Genomic DNA, 24,666 nt, shown 5'->3' with positions numbered 1-24,666 from the left:
AGGGGACGAGTTGGCTTCTACTTTCTGCAGCACACTCAGAATATCTGCGCAAAGACACACACGCCCCGCCCCACCACGGCCAAGTTCCCCGCAGCCTTCCTGGAGCATCTCAGCCAACACAGCCACTGCTCCACAGTGCCCTGGGCTCCTCGCTACACAGGTGGGATCCACACACTCGTGGCACCAAAAAATGAGCTGGCTGTGGTAAAGGAGGAGTTGTGTTGAAGTAGATGCATCTCAGGGCTCGCTTGCTCTCTCTTCCCCCAGCTGTATTTATTTACAAGACTGCCCACGTGAAGTAATTTCTTCCTCTCCAGTTTTGTGGTATTTCGACAGACAAAAGCCAATGAACTAGGTACAACGGATGTCACCTTTTAGTCTGAGATCATCGCTTAAAATAAAGCACACATGGAAATGTGCTGAGAAAGACCAAAGACAAAAAACTGAGCCATTTACGAACACCAGAAATGTCCAGGGCTTTGCAATTCACCCCTGACGATCATTTAATATTTTTGTTACAACTGCTCATTTCCAAAGAACGTCGCAGAGTTCTCAGGAAGTCGGTAGATTGCAAGTCACTTGACGCAGACCCAACTTTACATGAGAAGTCTGGAATACAGGGATTTCCCCACTTAAACATTTAATTGCTGCGCTGAAAGCTAATTCCCAATTTGCTCTTTTTCTCGAGATTTTTACCATTAATAATAGCAGGTGCAGAAGCAGCGAGCACCTGAATTTTAAGACATTTGACATTTAACAGAATTTTGTTCAAAATACTCGGGAGACAGCACGTTTTGAAGTGAATTTTTCTGAATTCCTGAACTGAATTATTTCAGTTTAGAAATGACTATCGCGATCTTTGTGCACGGTGAGCAACAGGTACCAAAGCAACGTGGTCCATAACGTCGCTGGGAGGCAGCCCCGAGTGCAGCCATGTCTGCAAGGCACCAGATCTTTCATTGCAACAGCTTGTGTTTGCTCTACAACTCTAAAGTACAAAAAAGGTCACATCAGCCTCAAAATTGTTTTTATTTGAGAGGAGGCAGAAAATATGAAGAGAACCAGCTTTATGAATTATAATGCCCAAAGAATGATGTTGGCAATTTTTCCTTCCTTCTCTGTCAACAGCACTGCTTTGTTTTAAACGATAAAAGCAGAAATATTACTTCTCAAAGCTCCCCTAGCTCGGATCTAGTGCCTACTCCACACACTCGCTAATACCAGCCAAACTGCAGAAGTTATTAAAACCTAATTTAGCAATCTCACCAGGGGACAAACAAGTTGTAACAATATCATTACAGTCTTATCAGGGACTGGATGCCTTGTTGAAATGCCGAGTGTAGTCAGGGTAGGAGCCAACGGGGACCATCGCTGTGCGGCGTCACGGCCGTACCCATGCACTCACAAGTTACGCTAAACAGATTTCTTTCGCAGAACCATTTCAAAGCAGCAATGACTCCTGCTGGAACAAAATAATAATAAAAAAAAAAGAATCAGGGGACTGAGAATTCTGCAAGACGGACACGGGCTGTTCAGACTTGGCTTTCCATGATCCCAGTTGGCGTCATCAGCTGCACTCAAAACCCCTTTAGACTCTCACCTCAAAGGCACCGTGCTTGCAAGGGACAGGGAAGACTAAGTCTTAGGCCAGCAGCAACAAGGACTACTACAATTACTAGGAGAAATATTGCTTTACAATATGTTGACTATTATGAGAAATATTTTAAGTAATTGTTTTTGCTGAAGAGCAATCTGGGAAAGCGAACGCTCCTGGAAGCTGAAGAGCTCTCCATTAATTTTGGCTCTAGTTTGGAGTCTAACACAGCCTGCTGTATACTTCAAATTGCTTCTTGAAATGCATAAGCTCTTTAGAGATGAGTCATCTTCTATTAAGATTTCAATTTTCCTGAGCTGTTTTTTAGCTGGTATTTCAAGTGGGATCACCTGGAGGCTGAAGAGCCAGCGGTGGCTCAGGGCTGGGAGAAAGCATTCACTCCAGGCAGGACTGACTCGCCAGGAGTGCTTTTCCTCAGTCACTACAAACACCTCCTCGCTCCGCATTCCAGCGGGTTTGAGGGGGTCAACATCCCACCTGCAGATGTGAGATTTTAGCACCTCTGAAGACGAGAAGCTGCACACCCACCCTGCAAGGAGGCAGCCCCGTGGCGAGGGGCACGCTCCTGCTGACGCCAGGAGAAAGAGCTGCAGGAGGAGACAGCTTCACCACAGGTGGATGCACAGAGGTGCCCCGAATCCTACCGTAACTTTATTTTGACATTAAAATGACAGCACAGGTGGAAAGTACAAGAAAGGTATATAAAAAACCCTCATGATTTTTTTTTTTGGTCCACTAATTCATCAGCTGGTCCCCACGCTTCCACCAACAATGGCCTGAAGCCTTTACGTTGTACCTTTGCAACAACCATCATCAATATGTTGACGGTATTTTTCACTGATATTAGGAGAGCGTGTCATGGATGCTCTATTTTTTGTTACAGCTGAGTCTCCCAGAGATGCATAAACATAATGAATGGCATTTACTGGTATATGGTAATTATACAGTACGTGGACCTGTAACTACTGGCAGAGTGTAAATATGTGCAAATTAGCACAAGCTATTTTTATTTCAAGGACTTGTTCTCCTGAGGATAAGGAACCAAGACTACTGTTCATCACAGCAGTCCTCAGAATTGACCACTGCAGAAATGACAAATAATTATCACCCACAGGCTTCTAAAACAACAACATCCAGATTTGAATAATAGAATTGTAGAACAGCAGATTGGAAGGGACCTCAACGATCATCTGGTCCAACCTTTCTTGACAAAAACCAGTCTAGACAAGGTGGTCCAGTCCCCTGTCCAGCTGAATCTTAGAAGTGCCCAATGTTGGGGAGTCAACCACCCTGGGGAGGTTTTTCCTTTGTCTGATTGTTCTCATTGTGAAAAATTTTCCTTGTCTCCAATTGGAATGAGCCTGAAAGACTTTTAATAGCGAGGTGAAACCCACTGCTTCCCAAGGAAACAGTGCTGGCAAAAGGATTTGTTTGCACACGCTTTAATAGCTCTCTACCCCCTCCATGTGGTTCACAGGTTGGTGTTGGAGACACTCTTCACACAGCAAAGGGAGAATCTGAAGTGTTTTTTGAGGTTTTAAACTCCACAATTTGCCTTTGCAGCCAAAAGCAGAGCCCTTGCAGCAGCAACACTGGTGTTACACTGGAGCATCTTCTCTTCCACTGAAGGAGCCGAGCTGCATCCTTGTCCTGCAGCCTCATACGCCACTGGCCAACCCCAGATCTCACGGAAAGAAGAGGCAGCTCACTTGGCAAGCTGCTGCCCTTACACACCCACACCACACCACCAGCAAACACAGCCCCCGGCTGCCCCCCAAATAGCCCCGCAATCAGTCGGCAGAGTTAAGCAGAGATTTTCTTTGAAAAGATGAAAATTGTACTCCTTATCTGCTGGAGGGATCTCTCGAGTACTAATACTCCAACTTCTTCAAATACCAGACCTCATCTCACGTTGCCAAAGCCCCCCATTATGTGCTGTGGCAGCAGAATGCCATCTACATGAAGAAACATTATGATCAATTTTGTCACGCTTCAGTGTGAGCAACGTTTTTCAGAAATACGCAGTAACTGCGCAACGGTTTGAAGAACCTAATAGTAAACTATCACACCACCGAAAGAAATCGATGTTAATTTAGGAGCCAAATTGCACTCGAGTCAGAAACTTGAACTATATTGTTTTAATCTGACTTCTGAAATGTTAATAAAAATACCTGAAGGACATAAAATGACAAACATTACTTTCATAAGAGCCTACTTGCACTACCACCAGTGAGGAGAAAGATATTTTCTTCAAATCCCCACCCCACCAACTGAGGTGGTTTTAAATATATGAGCAGTTTTTACTGGATTAGTGTAAGTTGTTTTTCATTAAGTGTTACTATGAGACGGGACATCATATAACTCACACGAGTGATCTCGGAGGTGAGAATAGCCTTGCAAATTAAGTGAATTAAGAATTTAGTCCTAATGTGGACCAAAAATAACAAAAAAAAAACAGAAGTAAGAAAACCTCAAGTCTGATTAGATTGTGCATGATCAAAAGCTCCATTTCACAGGATAGCAGAAAATTCTAAGATCTTTATCTTAGATTAAAAAAAAAACACCCAACTGTTCTTATTTGTGCTAGTTTCACCTGAAATATTTTTCTAGCAGCTCCCTGTCTGGATGGCTGGACCTGAAGACAAGCTCTGCTATTATTGACTTAAGCCATGATCAAAGTTTTCATCTCAGCTGTGCTAGCACCTAATCTCCTTTACCTGGAGTGGGTGGCTTTGTGTTCTCATATATTTGACCCACTGATATAGAAAGTAATTACACTGTTATTTCTCTGCTCTCAGCTCTGTGTTATGTGCTGCATGAAAGTCATCCTCTCCATCATTCCTCTGACGGCCTTCCTACGTCTTTTTAATTGGAACGGCAGCTCAGATGTAAAAGTTACAACTACTGAACTAGAACATTCATATAGCACAGAATCCAATTTTTAGAACTAGGTTAATGTTTAACAATCACAGGAAAAACAAGTCAAAAGATGGTCTTGATGGTCTAATACACACACCTCCACACCTGCGTCACTCCTGACCTGCCTGTGCTGCAGGCTGCCAACGTGTCCTTCGAGAAGTGCGTCCGCAGCCCCCCAACAGCGCAATGCGGAGCAGAATTATTCTCACCATTCAGAATGTTAGCACAACTCGGACTTGGTTCTTTCGCAACTGTTTTCAGATTAAAAAAAAAGCAAAGGGAAGACACCGTCCGCTCCCCAGGTCTGTGGCAGGTAGGGCAAAGCAGGAGGGGACCAATCCTTGCCACCTTCTTACCAAAGAAACCAGAAAATTTGGGGAAAATGGGGCAGCCTGGAGTCATGCTTTAGACACAGCTTGTGCCTGGCCAGGGCCGTCTTACGCTTGCGGACTCTGACCTGCCATGTGAGCGCGTGCACCAGCATCACCCTCACCCACACATCCAAGACCAAAAAAAGCTTAAACAGAGCAGGGTCACGTTCTTGAAAGCTCACACGGCAATAAGCCCCACTGATTCATTAACGGAATCAAATATGCACCAGCAGTCAGGCTTCCAGGAGCCCCCAGTGTGACTCAGAAACCAAAATCCCACTTCTGAACCGTAACCCGAGAATTTAGGAAATTTTACTTCACAGAAACTAGTGAAAGTGCACTCGAGTGCTTTTAGCTTTTCAGAGTGTAATTTTGATACTTCAGACGGGTATTGCAAAGTTCAGTCTTCTAAGGCTCCACACACATGTACCTCTCAAAACAGAGAGTGGGAATTGTGGGTGCTCAGGACTTGCAAATTGTTCTCCATCGTTACAATATTGGGAAATACTGCATGATTAAAAAGAGATCGACCTACATGATGCAGTTTTAAATGTGTGAAACTCAGCCAGATGGATAATATCAACCACTGCAACACCCAGACAAGGTCTTTCTGTTCCATGGTCAAATACGAACATATGACTTCATCTCGTGGGTGCAATTCTCTTTGAAGAGTTGACATGACCGAATTTACTTGATGTAAATGACACCGTAAAGAAAAGCAGTAACTCCTCTTCCACAGTTTTGTTCTTTCAGAGAACTAGTTTGAGCTGGTTTAAAAGAAAAAACAACTTTGTCATTGGGTGGAAGTGTCCTCACCAAGAGGAAACATTTGTGGTTGAGTTTCAGGTCCTCTAAGGCTGCGAGATGCAGCATCCTTGACTGCACTCGCTGTTGTAAACTTCTGGTACAACAGATGAGAAGGCTGTTCCTTCTCAGGCTGACTAACAAACAATACTGCAAAAAAAAAAGACTCAACACAACCACATACAACTGTTGAGTACATTGTCCATGAAGTTTTAAGGAAGAAGAGAAGTTGCATTTACAGATCAAAATACATTTGTACAGACTCACTGGTTTCTCCAACAAAATGATTCCTGATGTCCTACAGCCAACACTGACCATAGCCCCCAAGTCCTAAATTTAGTCAGGGATATAAATATGAAGCTGCACATCTGTGGCTATTAAAAATTGAAAGTATCAGAGTTATTTATTTATGCTTAAACAAAAGCGTCCCTTCTCCCCTCTCTTAAATTAGAGGGGAGTGGAAATTAAAACTGCAGATTACTCCGCGTAGTTTTATACTTGGTATCAAAGCAGAGGACTGAGACCTTTGGAAAAAATATTTGGGCCTTGCCTTTTTATTTAATAATGCATTCACCTTGACTGAGGGGAATTTTCTTTGTTGAATCCAAAATAAAAAACCTTGCCAAGGAAATGTTTTTCGTAGGTCAGCAACAGTTCACAGCAAGACACTTTGAGACAAAGTCACACCAACGAGTCCAGGTATTAGGAGCCCCAACAAACACTGAAGTCCTATAATTTTTTTTTTTCCCCCCAGTAGGTTTAAGGTTACAGATATAATTAGGTTAGAGTGGCTTGTACAGTATGTCTGATTTCAAAGTAAAATCAGAGTATTATGCATAATATTATGCAAAGTGCCATAGCAACAGTAAGGCAGACTTCTAAGAAATGCTAATGAGGTAAGCTGTTCTGCAAAACCCTAACCTGTCCAAGCAAAAAACAAACACGTTACTTAAAATTCATACAAGAAACTCACACATTCCTTCTATAAAAAAAACCCACAGCATAAAATATCTTATCAAACCATCACAGCAGGAAGGGGGCACGGGGTCCGTGCAGCAGAGGCCTTTCATAACCGGCTCACTGCCCCCTGAAAACCCAGTCCCACGGGATGCACACTGCTCCGGCTGAGAGCCGGCGGCAGAATTTGGACGCTGCAGCCCGGGAGGGTGGGCAGCAGCCCGGGGTCCCTCTGCTCTGGGCTTCAGCGAGACCACCACAACCCGGGTGATGCACAGACCTGGGGTCCAGAGGCAGGGGAAAACTTGGTGAAAGGAGGAAAAAAAAAAACTAACCAGCAAAAGACTCCACCTAAAACCAGCTTAGATGATTTACTGAAGAACATAACACAAGCAGAAAAAGGGTAAAAGGAGGCAGAATGATTCCAAACACAGAATTTGACCAATTCAGTGAGCACAATTAACTCTTATATTTCAGGTTAAGACAAGAAAGGAATAATGCAGCAAGTACTTGAATAAACCAAACTGATACAAAACCTGGCCTACTAAATTTCAAAAATTGGCCTAATAGATTTCAAAAAGATATTCAAGAGCTGGATTAAGCCTATGGCAGAGCTGCAACGTTATTTCTGAGACGCAGGGCAAGTGCCTAACAGAGCCTCCATGAACTTCTTCATAAACAGAGAGAGCAACGGGAGCCAGGGAATTACAACCCAGCCCATTTATCTCCAATCCCCATAAAAACACCGCTCAAGCAATCAAAGATGTGAAAGCACCTGGAAGATAACAAGAAGATGAGCTATTGCCAACAGGTTTGTTAAGAATAGGTGGTGTCAGGCCATCAGCTCCTGCCCGCGGCAGGGAACGGCGGCGGGTGCCTCAGCGAGCGTTTCAGCGCGTCTGGCTCGTGCCACGGCTCCTTCGGGGGATCACACGTTCTCCGCCAGGCCGAGCTCAGGGGTCTGCTGTGCTGTCTGCTCAGCTGGACATCGGCCCTGGGCCCGCCGCTGCTGGGGGCTTTCATTAATACCCTTATCAGAGATAAGAACCCTGAAACAACCCTGATAAACTGAAGAAACAGCCTGAAAACTGGACAAAACCAAACAGGAATGAGTTCAACACCAAATATTCGTCAGCTGGATGAAAACAGTGAGGAGGTGAGACAACCGTTCTGCAGAGAGAGACCGGAGCTGCCGGGGATAAAACCCTGCAAAAGCATCCTGCTGCCACAGGCAAGGCACGTGTCCTACCCAGATATACAAACAGGCATCAAAAATAATCCCACCACACCCTCAGCAATCCAACACCTCACCAGGCACGTTAGCTCAAGTTTAAATACCTTACTCAGGAAAGTCCTTCCCTAGCACCAACTGATCTACAGAAAAGAAATACTTAGTCAGTCCCTTCAAAAACATGACCCAAGAATAACGATGAGGTGAATCGGGGCTGGTGAACACAAGGAGGTAAACCCGGGGAGCACAAATCCACTGTCTCCAAAGAGAATGAAAGGCGAGAGACTGATCTGTTCGCCATTCCTCGGAGGACAGGTGAGGAATGGGGTTGTAATTCTGCAAGGAAGGTTCACATTAGACACTGTGAAAAATGTTCAGTTAAGGGCTGTGATTGAGTACGTTGGCCAGGGAGCTGCCATCACTGGAGACGCCTTACAAACAGGCCGGGCAAACATCTCATGGCAACGCTGATTCAGGGGCACAACTGACAAGGTTACTACAGTTTTTACAGGTTATCGTACAGTCTACTCACTTCCATTTTCCTTTTTCAATATTTTCAAGACCTAATGGAAAAATATCTGTCCAAAGAGATGCAGTTACAAGCAGACACGGCTCAATATCTAGAAAATGTTGAGTTATCTTTGTATTGTTTGTATTTACCGTCTACAAGATCTGGCAGGCTTGCTTTCTCTTCCGCAGACTGCAGCACATCGGAGGCAGAACTGCTCCAGGTTGAGCCCAGGCTGCACCAGGCATCATTTCCTTCGAAACAACCTGTGCCAGAAAAACTGCTTGGGAGTCCTGGCTCAGAAATGAAGACCTGTCCTCCCTCCTGTGCTGCCAGGAAGACCCCAAGGCAGACAAACCAACAGACCCGACAGGACCAGACCACACCAGTGCTGCCCAGTTCCAACTGGGCTTCCTCAGCACAGGAACTGTAATTTTCACCTCCCCGGTAAGCACTGATGAATCTGGCCTGTAATTTGCAGCATGATGGGGTTCATAAAGGCTGAAATTAAATTACTGTCTTAATTTCAACAGAATGGCTTTTTTCCTCTCCAAAGCCACCGGATCTTAATTCAGTCAGGTCCACAAGACCCAGCTTGAAAGAGCTGTTCAAGATACAAGTGCAGAAAACCAGACCCTTAGTGTGTGCCTTGTCTGGACAGAAGTCCACATTTGCTATTTGTGTAGGTAGCTGACAATTTTACATCTATTAAAATAAACACCAGTTTCACGATGAACACGTCCCATTCTTCATCATCGCGGCACGGTCTCAACGCTTCTGGAGACTCTGGCATTTAGCATCTGCCTTTAAGCACGGCACCAATAAACCAGAGCAGAGTCAGCAAAGCTGCAGGACCTCGCGGAGAGTTCCAGACCAGCTTTCAGATGGCATATTAAAGTCTTGCTAATCCAGACGCTGGTTCAGAGTGGGGTTCAATATCATCATCTATAAATCATTATTTGCTTTATAAAATGTAATGGAAAATGCTAATAAGACTTACTTGAAATGAAATTGGATTATATCTTATCTATTTTAAACTTGATTTGGTATAGTATTCCTTCTTCATAAACCAGCAGCCTCAATTCCTTTTATTCTATTTTTTTTTTTTTTTTTCCCCTGCTGTCCTCTCAGAATTCAGGCAGACAAATGCACCGTGGATTCTCAGGCCACCATTTTTAAAAGGAAAATTATGGGGGACAGACATAAATTAAGTAGAAAACGTAGATGATGCAACATGAAGCAGCATAAAGAAAAAAAACCCCTGTAAAGTCATTAGAGTTATAATGTATGTGCTGTAAGGCAGATAGCAAGCTGGTTGTTTATGTATGGTTGGAAGCTGCCCAGCCAAGAAACTTGAAATTCAGAAAGTAATTTAAACTTGGTAATTTTCTTGTACATGCTTGGATGACTGAACAACCGCTATATGCAATGAATATCCATATTCAAAATTATGCTTATATCCACCGTAACCGCTCAGGGCTCATTGATACATTCTATTAACTGGGCACAATAAAACCTTGATTTATTCTACAGTTATCAGGTCTGCAGTAAAGACCGTTCCTTTTAATAACAGTGAAACAGTATTAAAAATTGTCAGGAGCGGTGGTTAAGCGATCATCCTCATGCAAATGCAGCGCGGGGCTGGCACCGTTCCGTCTGCTGGAGACGGTGTGTCAGGACGCGGCTGTACGAGACGCGGTGGAGGGGCACAGAGATGGGACGGGGGTTACTCAGAGGCCGAGGTGAAGCGATGCCTCTGCAGCACACTGCCGGCCACACCCCATCAGACCCGCGCAGAAGCAGGAGTGGGAGCATAATTACACACGTTACCTCCAAGAGCATTTTCTACATTAAGCACCACAGGTGGGAAAGGCGGCAGACGTTGGGAAAAGACAGAATCCCCGCCAGGCTAAAGGAGGAGAGCTTGGTGTGCTGGCCACTGCTCCAGGGACTGAGCGGCCAGTAAGTGGAATTAAAGACGGGGTGGAGGCACCTCACCAATGGGCACAACACCCCCGCGCCAGAAATACGACCACGGAGTAACACTGGGGCAGGCGAGGAGCCCACGGAGCCGGTGCTGAGCCCACACGGCAGTTTGCCAGCGGGAGAATTAAACCAGAGACAATAAAGGAGTGGGATTTGTTTTAGGGGGAGTGGAGGGAGAAAGCCTTGCTCTTTATGAGTTTGTCAGACAAATGAACAGGTATCTTAAAAATCAGAAGCTGGACTGAGGAACGTTTGCCAAAGGAAACTGCCCAACCCAGGGTAACAAAAGGACCCAAAGGCTTCCTCTCTTCTTTAATATTTCTTTAAGATCTTTACAGATTTTAATTTATTTTCACAATCTTTCCAGATTTAAACTTGAAAATAAATTTGATACAGTTTTCTTGTGACTAGTAGACAAACCACCGCTCTCCCAAATGAAATATTTGTTAGGGATGGAAAGCTGCCCTGCCAGCTCCTCAGACAAACGAGCACCGTTCTGGGGGTTTGATCTCATGCACAAGGTCCCTCTCCGAACAGGGCTGCCCACGCCGAGGCTCTGGGAAGCGAAGCTCACCCCAGCACATCCCACCCACCACAAACAACGGGCCCCAGGGCTGACTGCGGCAGGGTGAGCTCTCCCAGCATCGCCCAGCTCTGACACCACCCTCTCCTGAAGGCATCGAGACGTTTTTCTGCCTGGTCGGAAGGGATGAGCAGCAGGGAGCAGATGTTTGAGTGCTTTTGCACTGCGCTTAGCTGGCTGGGGGACACGGCACACATCCCCGCAGAAGAGCGTTAGCAATTAGCTGACTACAGCAAATCCTGTATACAAACTGCCTCGTGCTGTAGCCAGATACCAGTTTTACATCGCTTCCATTTTATTTTTGTCCTCTCCAGTTTCTTATTTAGTTCCAAGAAGCATTTCAAAAAGATACCCTGCGCATCCCCAGCGCAGACTCAGAAGTTTGCCCAAACCTGACGTAACGCCATGCGCACCCACGTTACAACCAGGGACATTTCCAGCTCAGCCCAGGGAGCTGAATCAGGGCAGAGATCAGCTTGGACACTTTATTCAAGTATTTAGTGAGCTTGATGGTTGATTTAACAGCCTGCAACACGTTTCTTACTGCAGCTGGAGGAAGCCTTATGGAGGGTGCTGCCGTCAAACCCGAGCACCCCTTGCTCCAAGGAGGAGTACGACCCTCTGAGCCTGCACATCCTTCGACACAGACACCGTTTCTCCCGTTACCTCCTTGGCTTGGTGTTCAGGGGGAGCAAATCCCACCCCACCCGCAGCCCAGCCTCTGCTGCTGCCACACACAAGCCCCAGGTCCTGCTCCAGCCGTCGCAGTGAGACCTCTGCTTGCCACAGACCCGCAGCACGGGGTGGTGGAAGGGCCAAGGGCTGGTGCAGCAACATCCCACCCCTGCTCAGCTTCACTTTCCCACCCAAAGACCTCTGACAGACTCAGAAAATGGTGAACTGAGGTCAGGAATAGTTCCAGCTTTGACACAACCGGGGTGCAGGGTACACACCAACTAGCACATCACCTGCACATTGCAGTTAAGCTTGAGTTTTGGCTTTGGTCAAAGCTGATGTTTTTATCCAAACTAGGACTCAGATGCAGCTCTCAGAAGGCAGGAGAGATTTCATGAGTTTACCACATCCTCTGTGCTTTTTTTTTTTTAAAAAGAAACCCACCATAATCACCGCAAAAGAACCACTAAGCAGGCTTACCAACATCTCCCTCCCGATCAGCACTCAGAAACGTCCCAAGACAGCGTGTTTCACTCTTATTAAAATCCCCGTGATATTCAATAACACGGATGCAACATTTGTTTTGCTAAAATTAGACTGAGCCCACCCTTCCTTCTGGTCCCTACTGCAAGTTATTGATCTGACACCACAAAGCATTTTGGAGGGCAGCTTGTGCAAAAGGTGTCACCCCCCAAACACCCCGGGCACGCCTCTGCAAACATCTGCACAACTTATCCCGTTGGCAACCTTCCAGTAACCACATACTGCACAAAAATTAATGGTCACTTGTTAGACTCATAGAACCATTTTGGTGGGAAAAGACCTTTAAGATCATCGCATCCAACTGTTTAACCCAGCACCGCCAAATCCACCACTAAACCCTGTCCCTAAGCGCCACATCTACACGTCTTCTAAATACCCGCAGGGATGGCGACTCCACCACTTCCCTGGGCAGCCTGTTCCAGCGCTTGACAACCTTCCCAGTGAAGAAATTTTTCCTAATATCCAATATAAAACCCCCCTTTTCTCCAAGCTAACCCCCCCAGTTCTCTCAGCCGCTCCCCAGCAGACCTGTGCTCCAGACCCTGCACCAGCTTTTTTTGCCCTTCTCTGGACACACTCCAGCACCTCAATGTCTTTCTTGTAGTGAGGGGCCCAAAACTGAACCCCGTATTTGAGGTGTGGCTTCACCAGCACCAAGTATGGGGGGTGATCCCTTCCCTAGCCCTGTTGACACAAGTCAGGGTGCTGGTTCCCCAGGACACCATCCACTGTGGTTTTTCCTCCCACACAGTCTATAGTTTTTAGAGCACTGATGCTTTTGCGAATTCAGCAAGGCTAACGTAGGTGGAAATATGTCAGTGGGGGCAAAGAAGGAGCAAGAATGGCAAGGGACTTGGCACGAGCCTTCTTGAGCTGCTCTGCGGTTCAAGTCTGTCCTTGTGACTTGTAAAGCGAGGCCTGATGAGCACAGCACGTTACACCAGAGCCTCAGGACCTGCAGGCAGTGCCACCAGCCTACACGACCGAGCAGTACAGAGGCCGCGCATGACACCCGGGGTGTGATCGAGCTACTCCCGAAGTGTTCCTTAGCGCATTGACCCACCACGTTCCAGGACAGCATGAACTGCAAGTTCCCTGCTGCCACGTAAATGACAGGAGCCTGGGCAGCGTTTGGACGTGGGAACATCCCATAAACACCCGGGTAGCACGGCCAACCCCATCAGCAACACAACCCACGTCCAGCTCTGCAGCGACCGGGGGACGAGGCGCTTTGTTTCCTACAGCAAATTGATAGGAACTAGAATGTGGAAGGAGACACAAAACTGAGATCTCAAAAAATTGTGGCCAATAAAGACACCACAGCAATTTTCAAGCCAGAAACTGTTACAAATTACAAGCTGTGTAATTGCATTTAACCTAAGAAAATTTGTAGTTAGAATGAATGAGAGTAATTATCCCCATTTTCTTTCCATTTTTTTTTTTTTAAACACGTTGGAGGGAAACACACTGTTCTGAACGTTTCATGTAGTACCAAGTGCTAAAACAAATTCAGTCCCAAGTCAGAAGCATCTCCTCAGCCTGAAAATCCCAGGCGGTCAGACCTGAGAGGCTGCAGGGACAGGTAAGGGGCTACCTTAGCATTCCGGGGGTTACCCACTGCCCACCAGAACTCTGCAGCAGCAAAGTGCTTGTCTTCACACCGGGGCAACCACACGGAACAGCTTGTTGCCTCTACCAGGAGTACCTCAAGTTTCCACAGGGATCAGTTGCCATCTAACGGCCCAAACAACTTCAAAAAAAAAAATTTCTCATCTCCTTATGATATCGCACAACCATAACAAATCAGAAACACTTCATCCCAACGACCGCAGCGGCCCTCAGAAGTTACTACTCAAAAAATTACTCCAAAACCTGAGTCTCAACACCGCAGCCCAGCGAGAGCGCCTGCGATAAAGCCCGTGACAGCACGCCGGCACTGCTGTGCCCCAGCAGACAAAAGGAGCATTTGAACCTTCAGCTCATTTTACCTTCCTTTGGTGAGACTAACAGGTACATCAAACAGCACGGGTTATTCTACTGCTGACATACAATATCCAAACACACTACAATGTCACCACAAGCAGCAGCTCACTGCATTAGACTTTTCTTCTCAGCTGCGTCCCTCTTCTCCATTGGATTTAGTGATTAAAAAACAACGTGACTTACAGTTTACTGTGACTTTTACTTTTTTCACATCTGGGACTGAGACATCGTTTTCCGCGCTGCATTCATACTCCCCAGCCTGGTCTCTTGTAATTCCGTAGATGTCCAGGTACTGCCCGCTCTCAAAGGGTTTTGCTGAAATGGAATAATCAGAGAAAAAAAAGTCACTGGGAGCTGAGCGCAAAACACCTGAAACTCCATCAGCATCTGAACAGCAGGCAGAGAGCTTTGCTGGGTGCTGCAGGTAACACACTTCCAAGGGGAGTGGGGCAGCTGCTGCAGCTTTTGCTTGGAAATCCCAGCTCTGAGCTGGGCTGCAAACCCTGCCCAGCTCCTGGGGCTGGCCAAGGGCCCTCTCCTGACCCTGCCCTGCAGTCAAGCTCAGCAGCCTCCAAACCCACAAGAGCAATTTGCTAACATAGCCCTGTACCTGACAGGCTTCAGAGAATGGAGAATCACAGCATAGTTTGATTTGGAAGGGACCTCAAAGCCCACCCAGTGCCACCCCCTGCCCCGGGCAGGCCACCTTCCACCAGCCCAGGTTGCCCAAAGCCCCGTCCAACCTGGCCTTGAGCCCTGCCAGGGAGGGGGCAGCCACAGCTTCTCTGGGCAGCCTGGGCCAGGGCCTCACCATATATAAGGCACAGTCCCCAGCCAAACCTTGCCTTAAGAGTTTCAGCATCATCAAGGCTTATGGTTTGCACCTGGGCAGCAGCGGGAAGCAAAGCCAGAGATCAGGGCGAGCTGGAGCAGCTGATCCACCCTGGCTGCCGGTGGCCCCAGCATCAGCTGCTCAGTGCAGGTGCTCCCACTTTTTAACAACTATTTGATCATACATCAACCAGCGGGACATGAAGGATGGTCAGCCTCCTGAGCCGGGGGACCCCTGCACCCCGAGGGCTCCCGGAGGGAACCGGTGACCGATCACCTCTCATGGGTGGCTGTGGGTGTAAAACAGGGGGGGTCATCCCACATCCTACCTCCACGGAAAAAGCCCCTTCAGACTTGTTCACCACACCCCTTGGTGCTTCTGTGTTGTGCCCTAATGAGCATTTCATCATACTAATTAAAAATTAAGCAATAGCACTCCTCTCCCGAAGGACCAAAAGCCAACAAGTAAGATCTTCGGTGTTTGCCTCGTTACACAGGAACAGGGACAGTCAGTGTGAGCACTGCTGAGAGCAGGTAGAGGTCTGTCTGATGGAAAACAAATCGCAGACCAAACGGAAATATTTGTGTATGTAACTCCTTAAGTGTGTTGTAACTGAAAACATTACTTATTTGAGAGAGCAATAAATAAAAGCTAATTTATCTCCACTTGACATGGAGTCAGTCATACACACCAATTTTTGTAGTTTTCTAAATCCCAGCACCTCTCCACTTTTCCCTACTGTGGTCCCTGCCTTGCAGTGAGCGCTTTGATATCCTTCAGATGAAAACTGCTACCTGGTTCACAGTTCACCTTTCTACGTCTTTTGAGCAGCGCGCTCTAGGTGGGGAGCAAATGAATTGTTTTAGATTCCCCACAAGGCATTCGCTGCATAACAAAGCCAAAAATGTTAAATAACATTTTTTATCTTAAAACAATATACCATAGCAGTCATGACCACTGACGCTGGAAATCATAGGCCTAAAAGGTTAAAAAGACTTGCTGAAAGTGTTTTCCCAGACAGAGAAGCTTTTAATTGACTGTTAATGACTCTGCAAGTTACGGAGCTACGACAAAAATCCGAGCTGGGTAGTAAGAACTGAGCACAAGTATTACGTTCATGTCCATCACGGCAGTGAATTTCATTTGCTTATCTGTTCACGGATTAATGTTTTAAAGGGTGCAAGGTTCAAAACATCAATTATAACAGCGCATCACTTAGCAAGATAGCACTCATTAATAAGCACAATATACCATGCCTGTCACGGGAAAGAACCCAAGTAAGCACTGGTTCTGTAAAGTAGAAAGATAAGACTGAAATTGGAAAATTATTGTGAATTGAAGGGAACATTCATAAAATGCAATGAAATAATTCATGGGATACAAGAAACTGCATGAGAATTCATTTTTTTCTCTTCCATGCTGTTTATAGAAGTAAATTACAAAAAAAAAAACAAAACCCTCTCCCTTCCACAAAGAAACCAGCTGTTACTGCTCACATCATGACCCTCGTCCTGCTCCACTTTGACCAGGTTGAATCAATTTCTAGGAAAATTTTATTGACTATTGCTTTGAACAGCAGTGAAGGATGTAAAGGTCCCTCCTGCCCAGGGCATCTGCCCAGACAGAGCAGAGACCTTCCAACAAGAATTCTGTTTTGTTTCTAATACTAAGAAAATATATAATTTTTTATATATATAAATAAAAAATAATATATATAAAATATCTGTAAAATGCAAAATTCCCCTGTGTGTCAGGTCAAAAATTAGTATTAAATGATGAGACTGTAATGCTCTCCAATGTCAATGCTTCCCTGGACATATGGTATGCACCAAAATATTGTATATTGAATCCTGGGAATAATTTATGGTGTATCCTATCCCGACATCAATTTGTAAAAAAGAGAGGGAAAAAAAAAAATCTCCGAGTACCCAGAATGTCATAAAAACAGTTATTCGTGTTTTGGAGTTAAGCTAAAACCAAACATCCTCTGCTTTAAACTTTTGTGTGAATGGGAACGTGACGCATCAGGCGATAACCCAGTTTCTTGCCTCCCAGCTTTTGCTTTCTCAACAGTTCCTCGATTGTAGTCGTGCTTCTGGCACGGGCTTTGCCGCCTGAGCGGGATAATGCCCGGGCTCACCGGGGCCGCCACAGCCGCTCCGCACAGGCAGCACGGACGGGTTCAGGTGTTCGGCACAATCCCGCCGCGGCACAAGCGACACCAGCCCTCGGGTCTGGCACGCAGTCACCCGTCCGGCCGAAAAATATCAACGGGAGCAACATCTGCAGGGAAAGCCACTGCGGGTTCGGGTGCTGACGCCCGGCAGCAGCACATCAAACAGCTACAGCTCGAACGCCTCGACGCTGCGGGGCCGCAACTTGGTGGGAGTTCCCACAATAATTGTATTTATAGGGATCTTATGCTGAGCTATTAACCTCATTTATGCTGCAAACTATGCAATGCATTTTCATAGCGCTGTAAACGCCATGGATTGTATGCAACTCACATACACGTTGGAAAATATTAAAATTAAGTCGTATTTAAACCCCCATGTCCCCAGAAATTTTGCATCCGGCTCACATAAGAAAGCTTTTAGTAAATATTATAGATAAATATTTTTCTTAGGGAATACACAGACACCACGTTTCATCTTTCCCACTTGTCTGCACAGTATTTCATCTTCCTCAGCTTGTTTTTTAGTTCTAGAGATTTCCCATGGCTGTGTAGGAGAACTTAAATCGTGTTATGTGAAAGATATATGCATAAGTATATGTAAGCGTATTTATGTTACATTGCATGCACATCCAGCTCAAAAAAATGATATTCATAAGCAGCAGGGAGAATAAATTGTGTATGAAGACACTGGTGAATGAAGATGAGTTTCAGGAGACAACTTGGTTTTCTCACAGTTTTTTTAACATGGTGCCTTACAGCCCGGGGTAAGCGCACGTGGCTCTGCCCTTCTGCAGACCGTGTGCATTTTATGGACCTACCAGGATATGGGGAACATGTCTGCCTGGCTTTCCTGGCCGTAGAACCCAAGGATTTATCAAACTTGGTGTCTGAGAGAAAGAAATCTGGAAGGTTCATTAGCACCAGTCCATCAGCCTGCGGTTGTGTCTGCCAAGAACTTTGATCAAAGATGGGAAAAAAAACTTGAAGTAAAAGAAACATAAACATGAGAGTGCTTCATGTCCAAGGCCGTTCCTTACGGGTTTTTCAGGAGGTCTCTTAACTAGACTTACGGCTACACAAAATTATATGTAAGTAATCTGCTCCGGATATCGTAAGTTATAAGACCAGGTTCTCCAGCCGGGAAGGGAAGCACCTGTGAAACTGAGCTCAAATGCGTCTTTTCTGCTACTGCCATGTGATGTGATGCCTGAGAAATCATCACACTTGTTATTCCTCAGGAGAGTACACAATTAAAACTGTGTTTTCTTACCACGCATATGGTATCTGGCATCAGGTGTAGCACACATACACATTGCCATATGGACCAGTTCTCAAAAGGTTTGGATGGATGAGTTTTGCAAGAGTAGCGTGTTCCTCCCCTGGTGTTAAACATAAGTCAGTAAGAAGAAAAATCTGGTGCAAGTCCAGGGTAGTACCAAAAAACTCTGGAGGACTTCAGCTGAGCCAAGGGGGATTAATAACTCCAGTTTATGAACTGCAAAACCCGTTCCGTGCTGAGGACTGGCTTTTATGACTCAATCTTTGAGATACCTCATCCACCAGCAGGGAGCGAAGACCCTCGTAGGGCTGGGGGTGTGGGGAACACGAGGCTGAGCTGATGCCAGTCCTGGTTCATCACAGACTTGGGGCGTTTTGATGATTCACATGAGAGACTGAGCCAAGCCCGGCAAACTGTCTCCCAAAAGAGAGGAGGCGCAGAGGTCCCAGCCCATCCGTGCGATGGCCTCGATGGTGAGAACGGGGCTCAGTAGGAGAGAACAGAAGGTGGTCTCCAATGGTGATGCCATCATGATGCCACCTGATTATCACCAGATGCTTTAAGACATCTGTAAAGTCCTTCCTGAGCCCAGAGGGTGGGTGGAGATACAGGATCAAGGGCACAAGGAGGCACCTTTCTTTCCTGGAAACGAGTTGCCGTGGGACGCTGAGAACAATCTAAACGATAGGATTCACTCAGAAAAACCATCTGAAGACATTTCTACCGGGTTTAAAGTTACACCAAATGCTGTAATTGGACAGTCCTCTCCAAGGAACTGCAGGTAATCTGAAGAGCTTGCTGTCTATTAGGAGAACGGCCCTATCGTATTAGGGGCCATTTAAACATTGATCGCCGAAGGCCATTTAGCTTTAGAGAAGCCATGCCGCACGTTTGAAAAGAAAAATCAGATAAAACGTAAAGCAAAAAACATATCCAAAACTGACAGATAAATTGAGGGCTGGAGGAGATGTCTCAGCTGATGACACGAAACAAGAAAAGCAAGGAGAGCGGTTTAGTTAGAAAGGCATGCTGAGAAAAGAGATGCGAACATCGACTGCCAAAGCTGGAAGTTTCAGAAGGTGGAGACAAACAGGGTTACATCTACAGGCGAAACACGCAGGTACGGAGGGGAGCGTTTGGAGAGCTGGCGGTGTGCAGGCTCACAGGGTGGGCAACGTAAATCTCAGCCGCTCACCAAGAGATGTCGTGTTTGGAGGGTAGAGGGTGGGTCCTACCAGAGAAGTCACCACAGTTTTCCCTATTCTCTGAAGTTATATGAGTTTCTGTCTCTGTGCAGAACCGCTGCCAGGCCGCACTGTGTGTCTGAGATTTGTGGAGTTACGATGCTTTGGAGCAATTATGAATTTTCTCTTTGCAGGCTTCATGCTGGGGAACACAGGGTGAGCTCATACTCCAGAGTACGGACTGATTGCTCTGCCTCAGCGGCTGAGCCTTAGTATAGAGGGGGGGCCAGCTCCATTTCAGTGCTTGAGGAGAAGCTACAGGCAGAAAACCCCCACTTATGATAGTAGGTTTGTTAGACGTCTGCGTGTTACGTCTTCCAGATATTTATTTTCCCATATATCAGACTGTGCTCTGATTTTTTGTGGATCTGCTCAAAACCCCGTGCTGCCTGCAGAAGGGCAGAGGTATAAGTGCAGTCTGCAGCAAACGCCAGGGTTTTTTTTTTTCACCAGAAGACCACAGCCTACAGCAGGGAGATCATCTCTGCATCGTGACATGCAAAGCGCCCTTTGGCAGGAGAGGGGGTTTGCAAGAGATCCTCTCACGCAGAGGCCGCGGGGTCTTCCGTGGCAAACAGCTAAACATGAACATCTTCAGTCTGAAAACAGCCTAAAAACCCTTTCTCTGCAAAACAGAAAATGAAAACCGTGTAGGGAAGAACAGGGTAATGACCTTTTTAATAAGGAAGCTACACGATTAAATCTCACTTGAGCTCATTTATAATTCATAGTGCTTAATGTGGGGATTTGACTCTTGGGAAAGGGATAATTATTCCCAATAAAGCCCCGTGCCCGTGGTGGCTTTCGGAAGAGACTTGGTCTGTCCGTCGGTCAGCGGGAGGGTGCGGGAGCCCCGGGGCTGGGGGACAGGAGGACCCTGGATGGTGCCACCCAGACATTTACCCTGGGGTAAAAAGGAGCGTGGGCACAGCTCTTCCAATGCCTGGTGGCTTTATAACAATCCTTCCTCCTGCTGCTGTATCAAAACGATGCGCTGCAAGTGATAACCTGTTATTTATCTACTGCTTATCTCTTTGGCTCAGATACGTTTGTTGATCCCTCCCATTTTATACGACTCTTCTCTCTGCAGTTTGTTGAAACTGGAGGCATTACTAGAGTTAAATGATTCATTAATGACTTTTTTTTTTTTTATGTTTCTTCAGAGAACTCAAAAGTTACGACTTTTTTTTTTTTTTTTTTTTTTTTTGTAAAATCTGCATTTTAAAAAGAATCCTTAATATGTTTAAAATATGGCTTATTCATAAAAAAGCCCAGAAGACACGACTCTGGGAAATAAAACAGGAGGTACTGCAGGTACAGTGGGAATGAATGTGGCATCTGCTGTTCGCTCGCTGTCACCTTCCTGGAGCGTCTGTCTTCACCAGCCTGCCCAGCCTGGGATTTCTTCCTGCCTGCCTTCCTTCTTGCCCACTTGCCTGCCTGCTCGTCTGCCTGCCCACTTGCCTGCCTGCTTGCCCGCAGCCCTCGCAGCGGGGACATCCCCTCAGGCTGGAACACCCTTGCCACCAAGTGCTCCAGGCACTGCCTCGGCACCAACACCCACCGCTAAAGTGGGGCAAGACAGAAATAACTGTAACCAAATAATATAAAATAAATAATAATAATAAAAAAGTATTTGAAAAGTAAAATAGAAAAAAAAAAAAAAGGTAGCATCTCATTGGATTTTTGAGATAATCTATTACTTTTCTCTAAGATTTTGGGCAAGCCCCAAAATGGGCGCGCTCTTTTCAAAAGACCCGTATCTCCCAAAACAGCCATGGGAGGACACTGCACCGAAGGGAGGGGAAAGAGGGAGAAATCTGCAGTTGCTTAGTTTGCTTTTGAACATTAAAGATTTTGTTTCACTGGAGTTTCTTCTCTGATTCATAAATTGCTCGCTTGGAAGTACAGTATATTTCAAATAAAAAATGAACTAATATCTGAGGGAATAAACTAAGCATGTATTAAAATTCTAATTTTCATAGAATTTTATGAGTTATTAATGAGTTCATCTACTTTTATTGAAAAGCAAGAAATACTTTCTATTTGTCATAAAGTTGTCAAAAATTTCTGTGCTACGCTTTAGGACGGTTTTAGTTTAAACCTCTGTTTTTCACTAAGATTGCAATCTTACCCTTGTTTCTCAGTTCTTTCACAAAGACCCAATTATTTGACCATCTTAGTTTGAATATTCTTCTCCCGACAACTGTATTTTAACAAGATTTTTTTTTTTTTTTCCCAGCCTGTTTAAAGATTTTAAGATGACATGAGGATTTCCAGGAAAACATTTAATTGTTCCTGAAGGGATGCTCAAACTTCTGCAACTGATAAAATGACCTTCTGTCCTGATAAAAATGATATTTTTCTGAGGTCTTCCTCAGAAACCCGCTGACCACAGAGAGTGTAGTGTCACTTGACCCCAGAGCAGCGTACTGTGATACTGAATGTCAGTTAATTGGATCCTAATATTAAATCTCCCAAGAATGGTACTTACAAGTATCATTAAAAAAAAAAAAAAAAAAAAAGGTCAAAAGTTCCATAACTTGAAACCAAAAGACAGTGTCTTTCGTATGGGAGAGGTGTGATTTTGGAAGTTCCTTATTTTTTTGTTTATCCAAAGGCAAAGGCAAGAATTACAACAGGCAGTTTGTACCGGGTACTAGTGTTTGCACTGCCATCTTTAAACTGTTATTTAATCCCCTAATTTACTCCACGTAGAGCTCCACACCATTTCCTCTTGAGTTCTTGGGAAGCTGCCAGCTGTGCGTTTGATACCGGGGAGTCGTTGATTTAAGGACATGCGATGACTTTACCAGCTGAAAAACTTCCCTTCGGGGTCACGAGCCAGGCCAGTAAATTCATATAAAACATTCATCACAAAACTTCCAGTCCCCCAACGGTTGTAAGGTTGGACCAAGCCATCCACGCAGTCACCACGTGCCCATTGGTGTGATCTCTGGCTGTCCCACGCACGTACATTTTTCTCGTGTAAGGGCTCATAAAAGACCCTGAGTGCCCCTGAGCTGTCCCGTGTCCCTGGGACACACGCTTTGAACATTCACCAGGGAGATCTTGCTCATCCACGGACAGGAGCATCTCCTTGCAGCACGTCTGCAGCCGAGGAAGCGCTCGGGTAGGAGGCAGCACCACAAGCTGTTGCATTTAGGGTGTGCAACCACCCGGCGACTCGTTTCAAGTTGCAGTAGCTCATCCTCTGCTGGACAAATAACAGGAATTTCTGCAAACAAAATAATTGCTCCAACACCACCCAGCCCCAGCTGGTGGAAGCACCAGCCCGGAGCCCTGGGGCTGTGTCTTCAGAGCAAACAGGGGGATATCTCAGGCCACCAGCCTGGAAGTTTTCCAGACCTGAAGGTCCTGGCCAGAGCTGATGGCTGGGAGAAGCAGAGATCTCTGTTCGATAAAAAAAAAAGTAAAGTGATGGGCTTGTGTGAAGGACTGCTGTAAACCCAGAGCTGAGCCGCTTCCTCAGATGGCACAGAATGAGGAGTCTACATCAAGGCAGAAAAAGAAGGGGTGTTCTCCATAAACCCAGTCTAGGAGCGGGACATGAAAGCTTTGTAAAGCCCCAAGACATCCAAGTCCTAAGTTAACGTTATCTTTGTCAGTGTAACACTCCGGCAGTGAAGGCGCTACTGAAATCAGCTGGTGCCAACTGTGCAACGCAGAGCCAAGAGGCAATCTGCAGGTTTCTCTGGTGGCTTGGGACAGCTGAGAGCACATCCTGGTCCTTCCCTCCTCCCCAGGATGGATGGACAGCGCTGGGAGGGGCCAGGGGTTAAATGGAGCGAGGGAGGAGCCGGGGGGGTCTGTGCAGGTTTCTCCTGCTGACCTCCTCCCCTCCACTGCCCAAGTGAAACCTCCCTGATCATGGTCAGTCTTAGCCCGTCGCTGCTGATCCTCCCTGCCCTGATCTATCACTGAAGGTTTCCTGGCTCATCTCCAGACACTTCCAGCCTGGTTGCAAGGAGCAGATGTTTCGGCTCAGCCCGGTAACGCTTCACCCGACCGAGGAGCGCAGCGCTGGAGCCGTAATGAAGCTACCGCCTGCAAGATGAGTAATGATGGCATAAGGGAGGCATATCACTGTCATTGCCGATCAGGTTAAATCACTGAATTATTTTACATCCTGCTTCTTAGACACCTAAAGGGAACTAGCTTCGCTTTGGGTCTAATGCAGCCATAAATCTACCTCCATTTAGGAAGGTTGGCTGCATGTCGTTGCCACTCAGGACGCCAGGTCTGGAGCGGGGCAGGATCTCACCCCTCCCTGCAGCCCGTGAGCACGTCACCGGCTCTGGCTGTCACCTGGATGAAGCGATAACTCCACGCGAGAAAACCCTTCATTACCTTTAGGGCTCTTCCCCAGCAGCTGGACCAGTGAGATGGGGTCCCCTGGAGTGGGAGATGATGGAACAGCGACTCCAAACTCAGGAGCCAGGGAACAATAATCACCAATTTTAAGCTACCCAGGACAAAGCAGCTCAAGTGGAAGAGGTCTTTTTGGATGGCAGTATTGCCAGGCTGTTTGAAGTACCTGTTAATTGGACTTGGAATAATGAAGTTGGGAAAACGGACTCTGACGGTAAGATCCTTCACACAACTTGATTAGTGCTGGGAGTAGCTTCGCTGTGCAAAGGCAGCAGCTGAGCGTGGATGAGAGCAGCTTCTCACAGATAAGAAATCACATAACGCACAATCGCAGATATATCAGAGCCAAACAGTGGTGTAAAACAACCCTCGCCAGCAATGATAACTCTTAAGATTTTTAGAACCTAGCAGGACAAAAGATGTAAGCCAGAATCTTTTGTTTCTCAAACTTTCAGTTTTAAAACCATTTTCAAGCAAGAGACGGAGCGTTTTAGAAGACGAGCTCACACTTTGTACACACACAAAGCCCTGGAAATCTGATAATAATTCATGTCAGTTAAGTATTTTC

General features: G+C 46.0%; 1 protein-coding gene across 2 annotated transcripts in view; it reads right to left on the bottom strand.

Moving 5' to 3' along the window:
* NEGR1 (neuronal growth regulator 1) overlaps positions 1-24,666 on the bottom strand; it is a 288,761-nt gene that overhangs the window by 74,876 nt on the left and 189,219 nt on the right. For both annotated transcript variants that reach the window (XM_074905980.1, XM_074905981.1), the window contains exon 4: positions 14,359-14,490. In XM_074905980.1, the coding sequence (XP_074762081.1) occupies positions 14,359-14,490 (132 nt within the window). The remainder of the gene's footprint in view (positions 1-14,358; positions 14,491-24,666) is intronic.

This window comes from Athene noctua, chromosome 5, assembly GCF_965140245.1.
Source record: "Athene noctua chromosome 5, bAthNoc1.hap1.1, whole genome shotgun sequence".
NCBI lineage: Eukaryota > Metazoa > Chordata > Aves > Strigiformes > Strigidae > Athene > Athene noctua.
The sequence above is the reverse complement of the archived record's forward strand: the minus strand, read 5'-3'. Positions and strand labels throughout refer to the sequence as shown.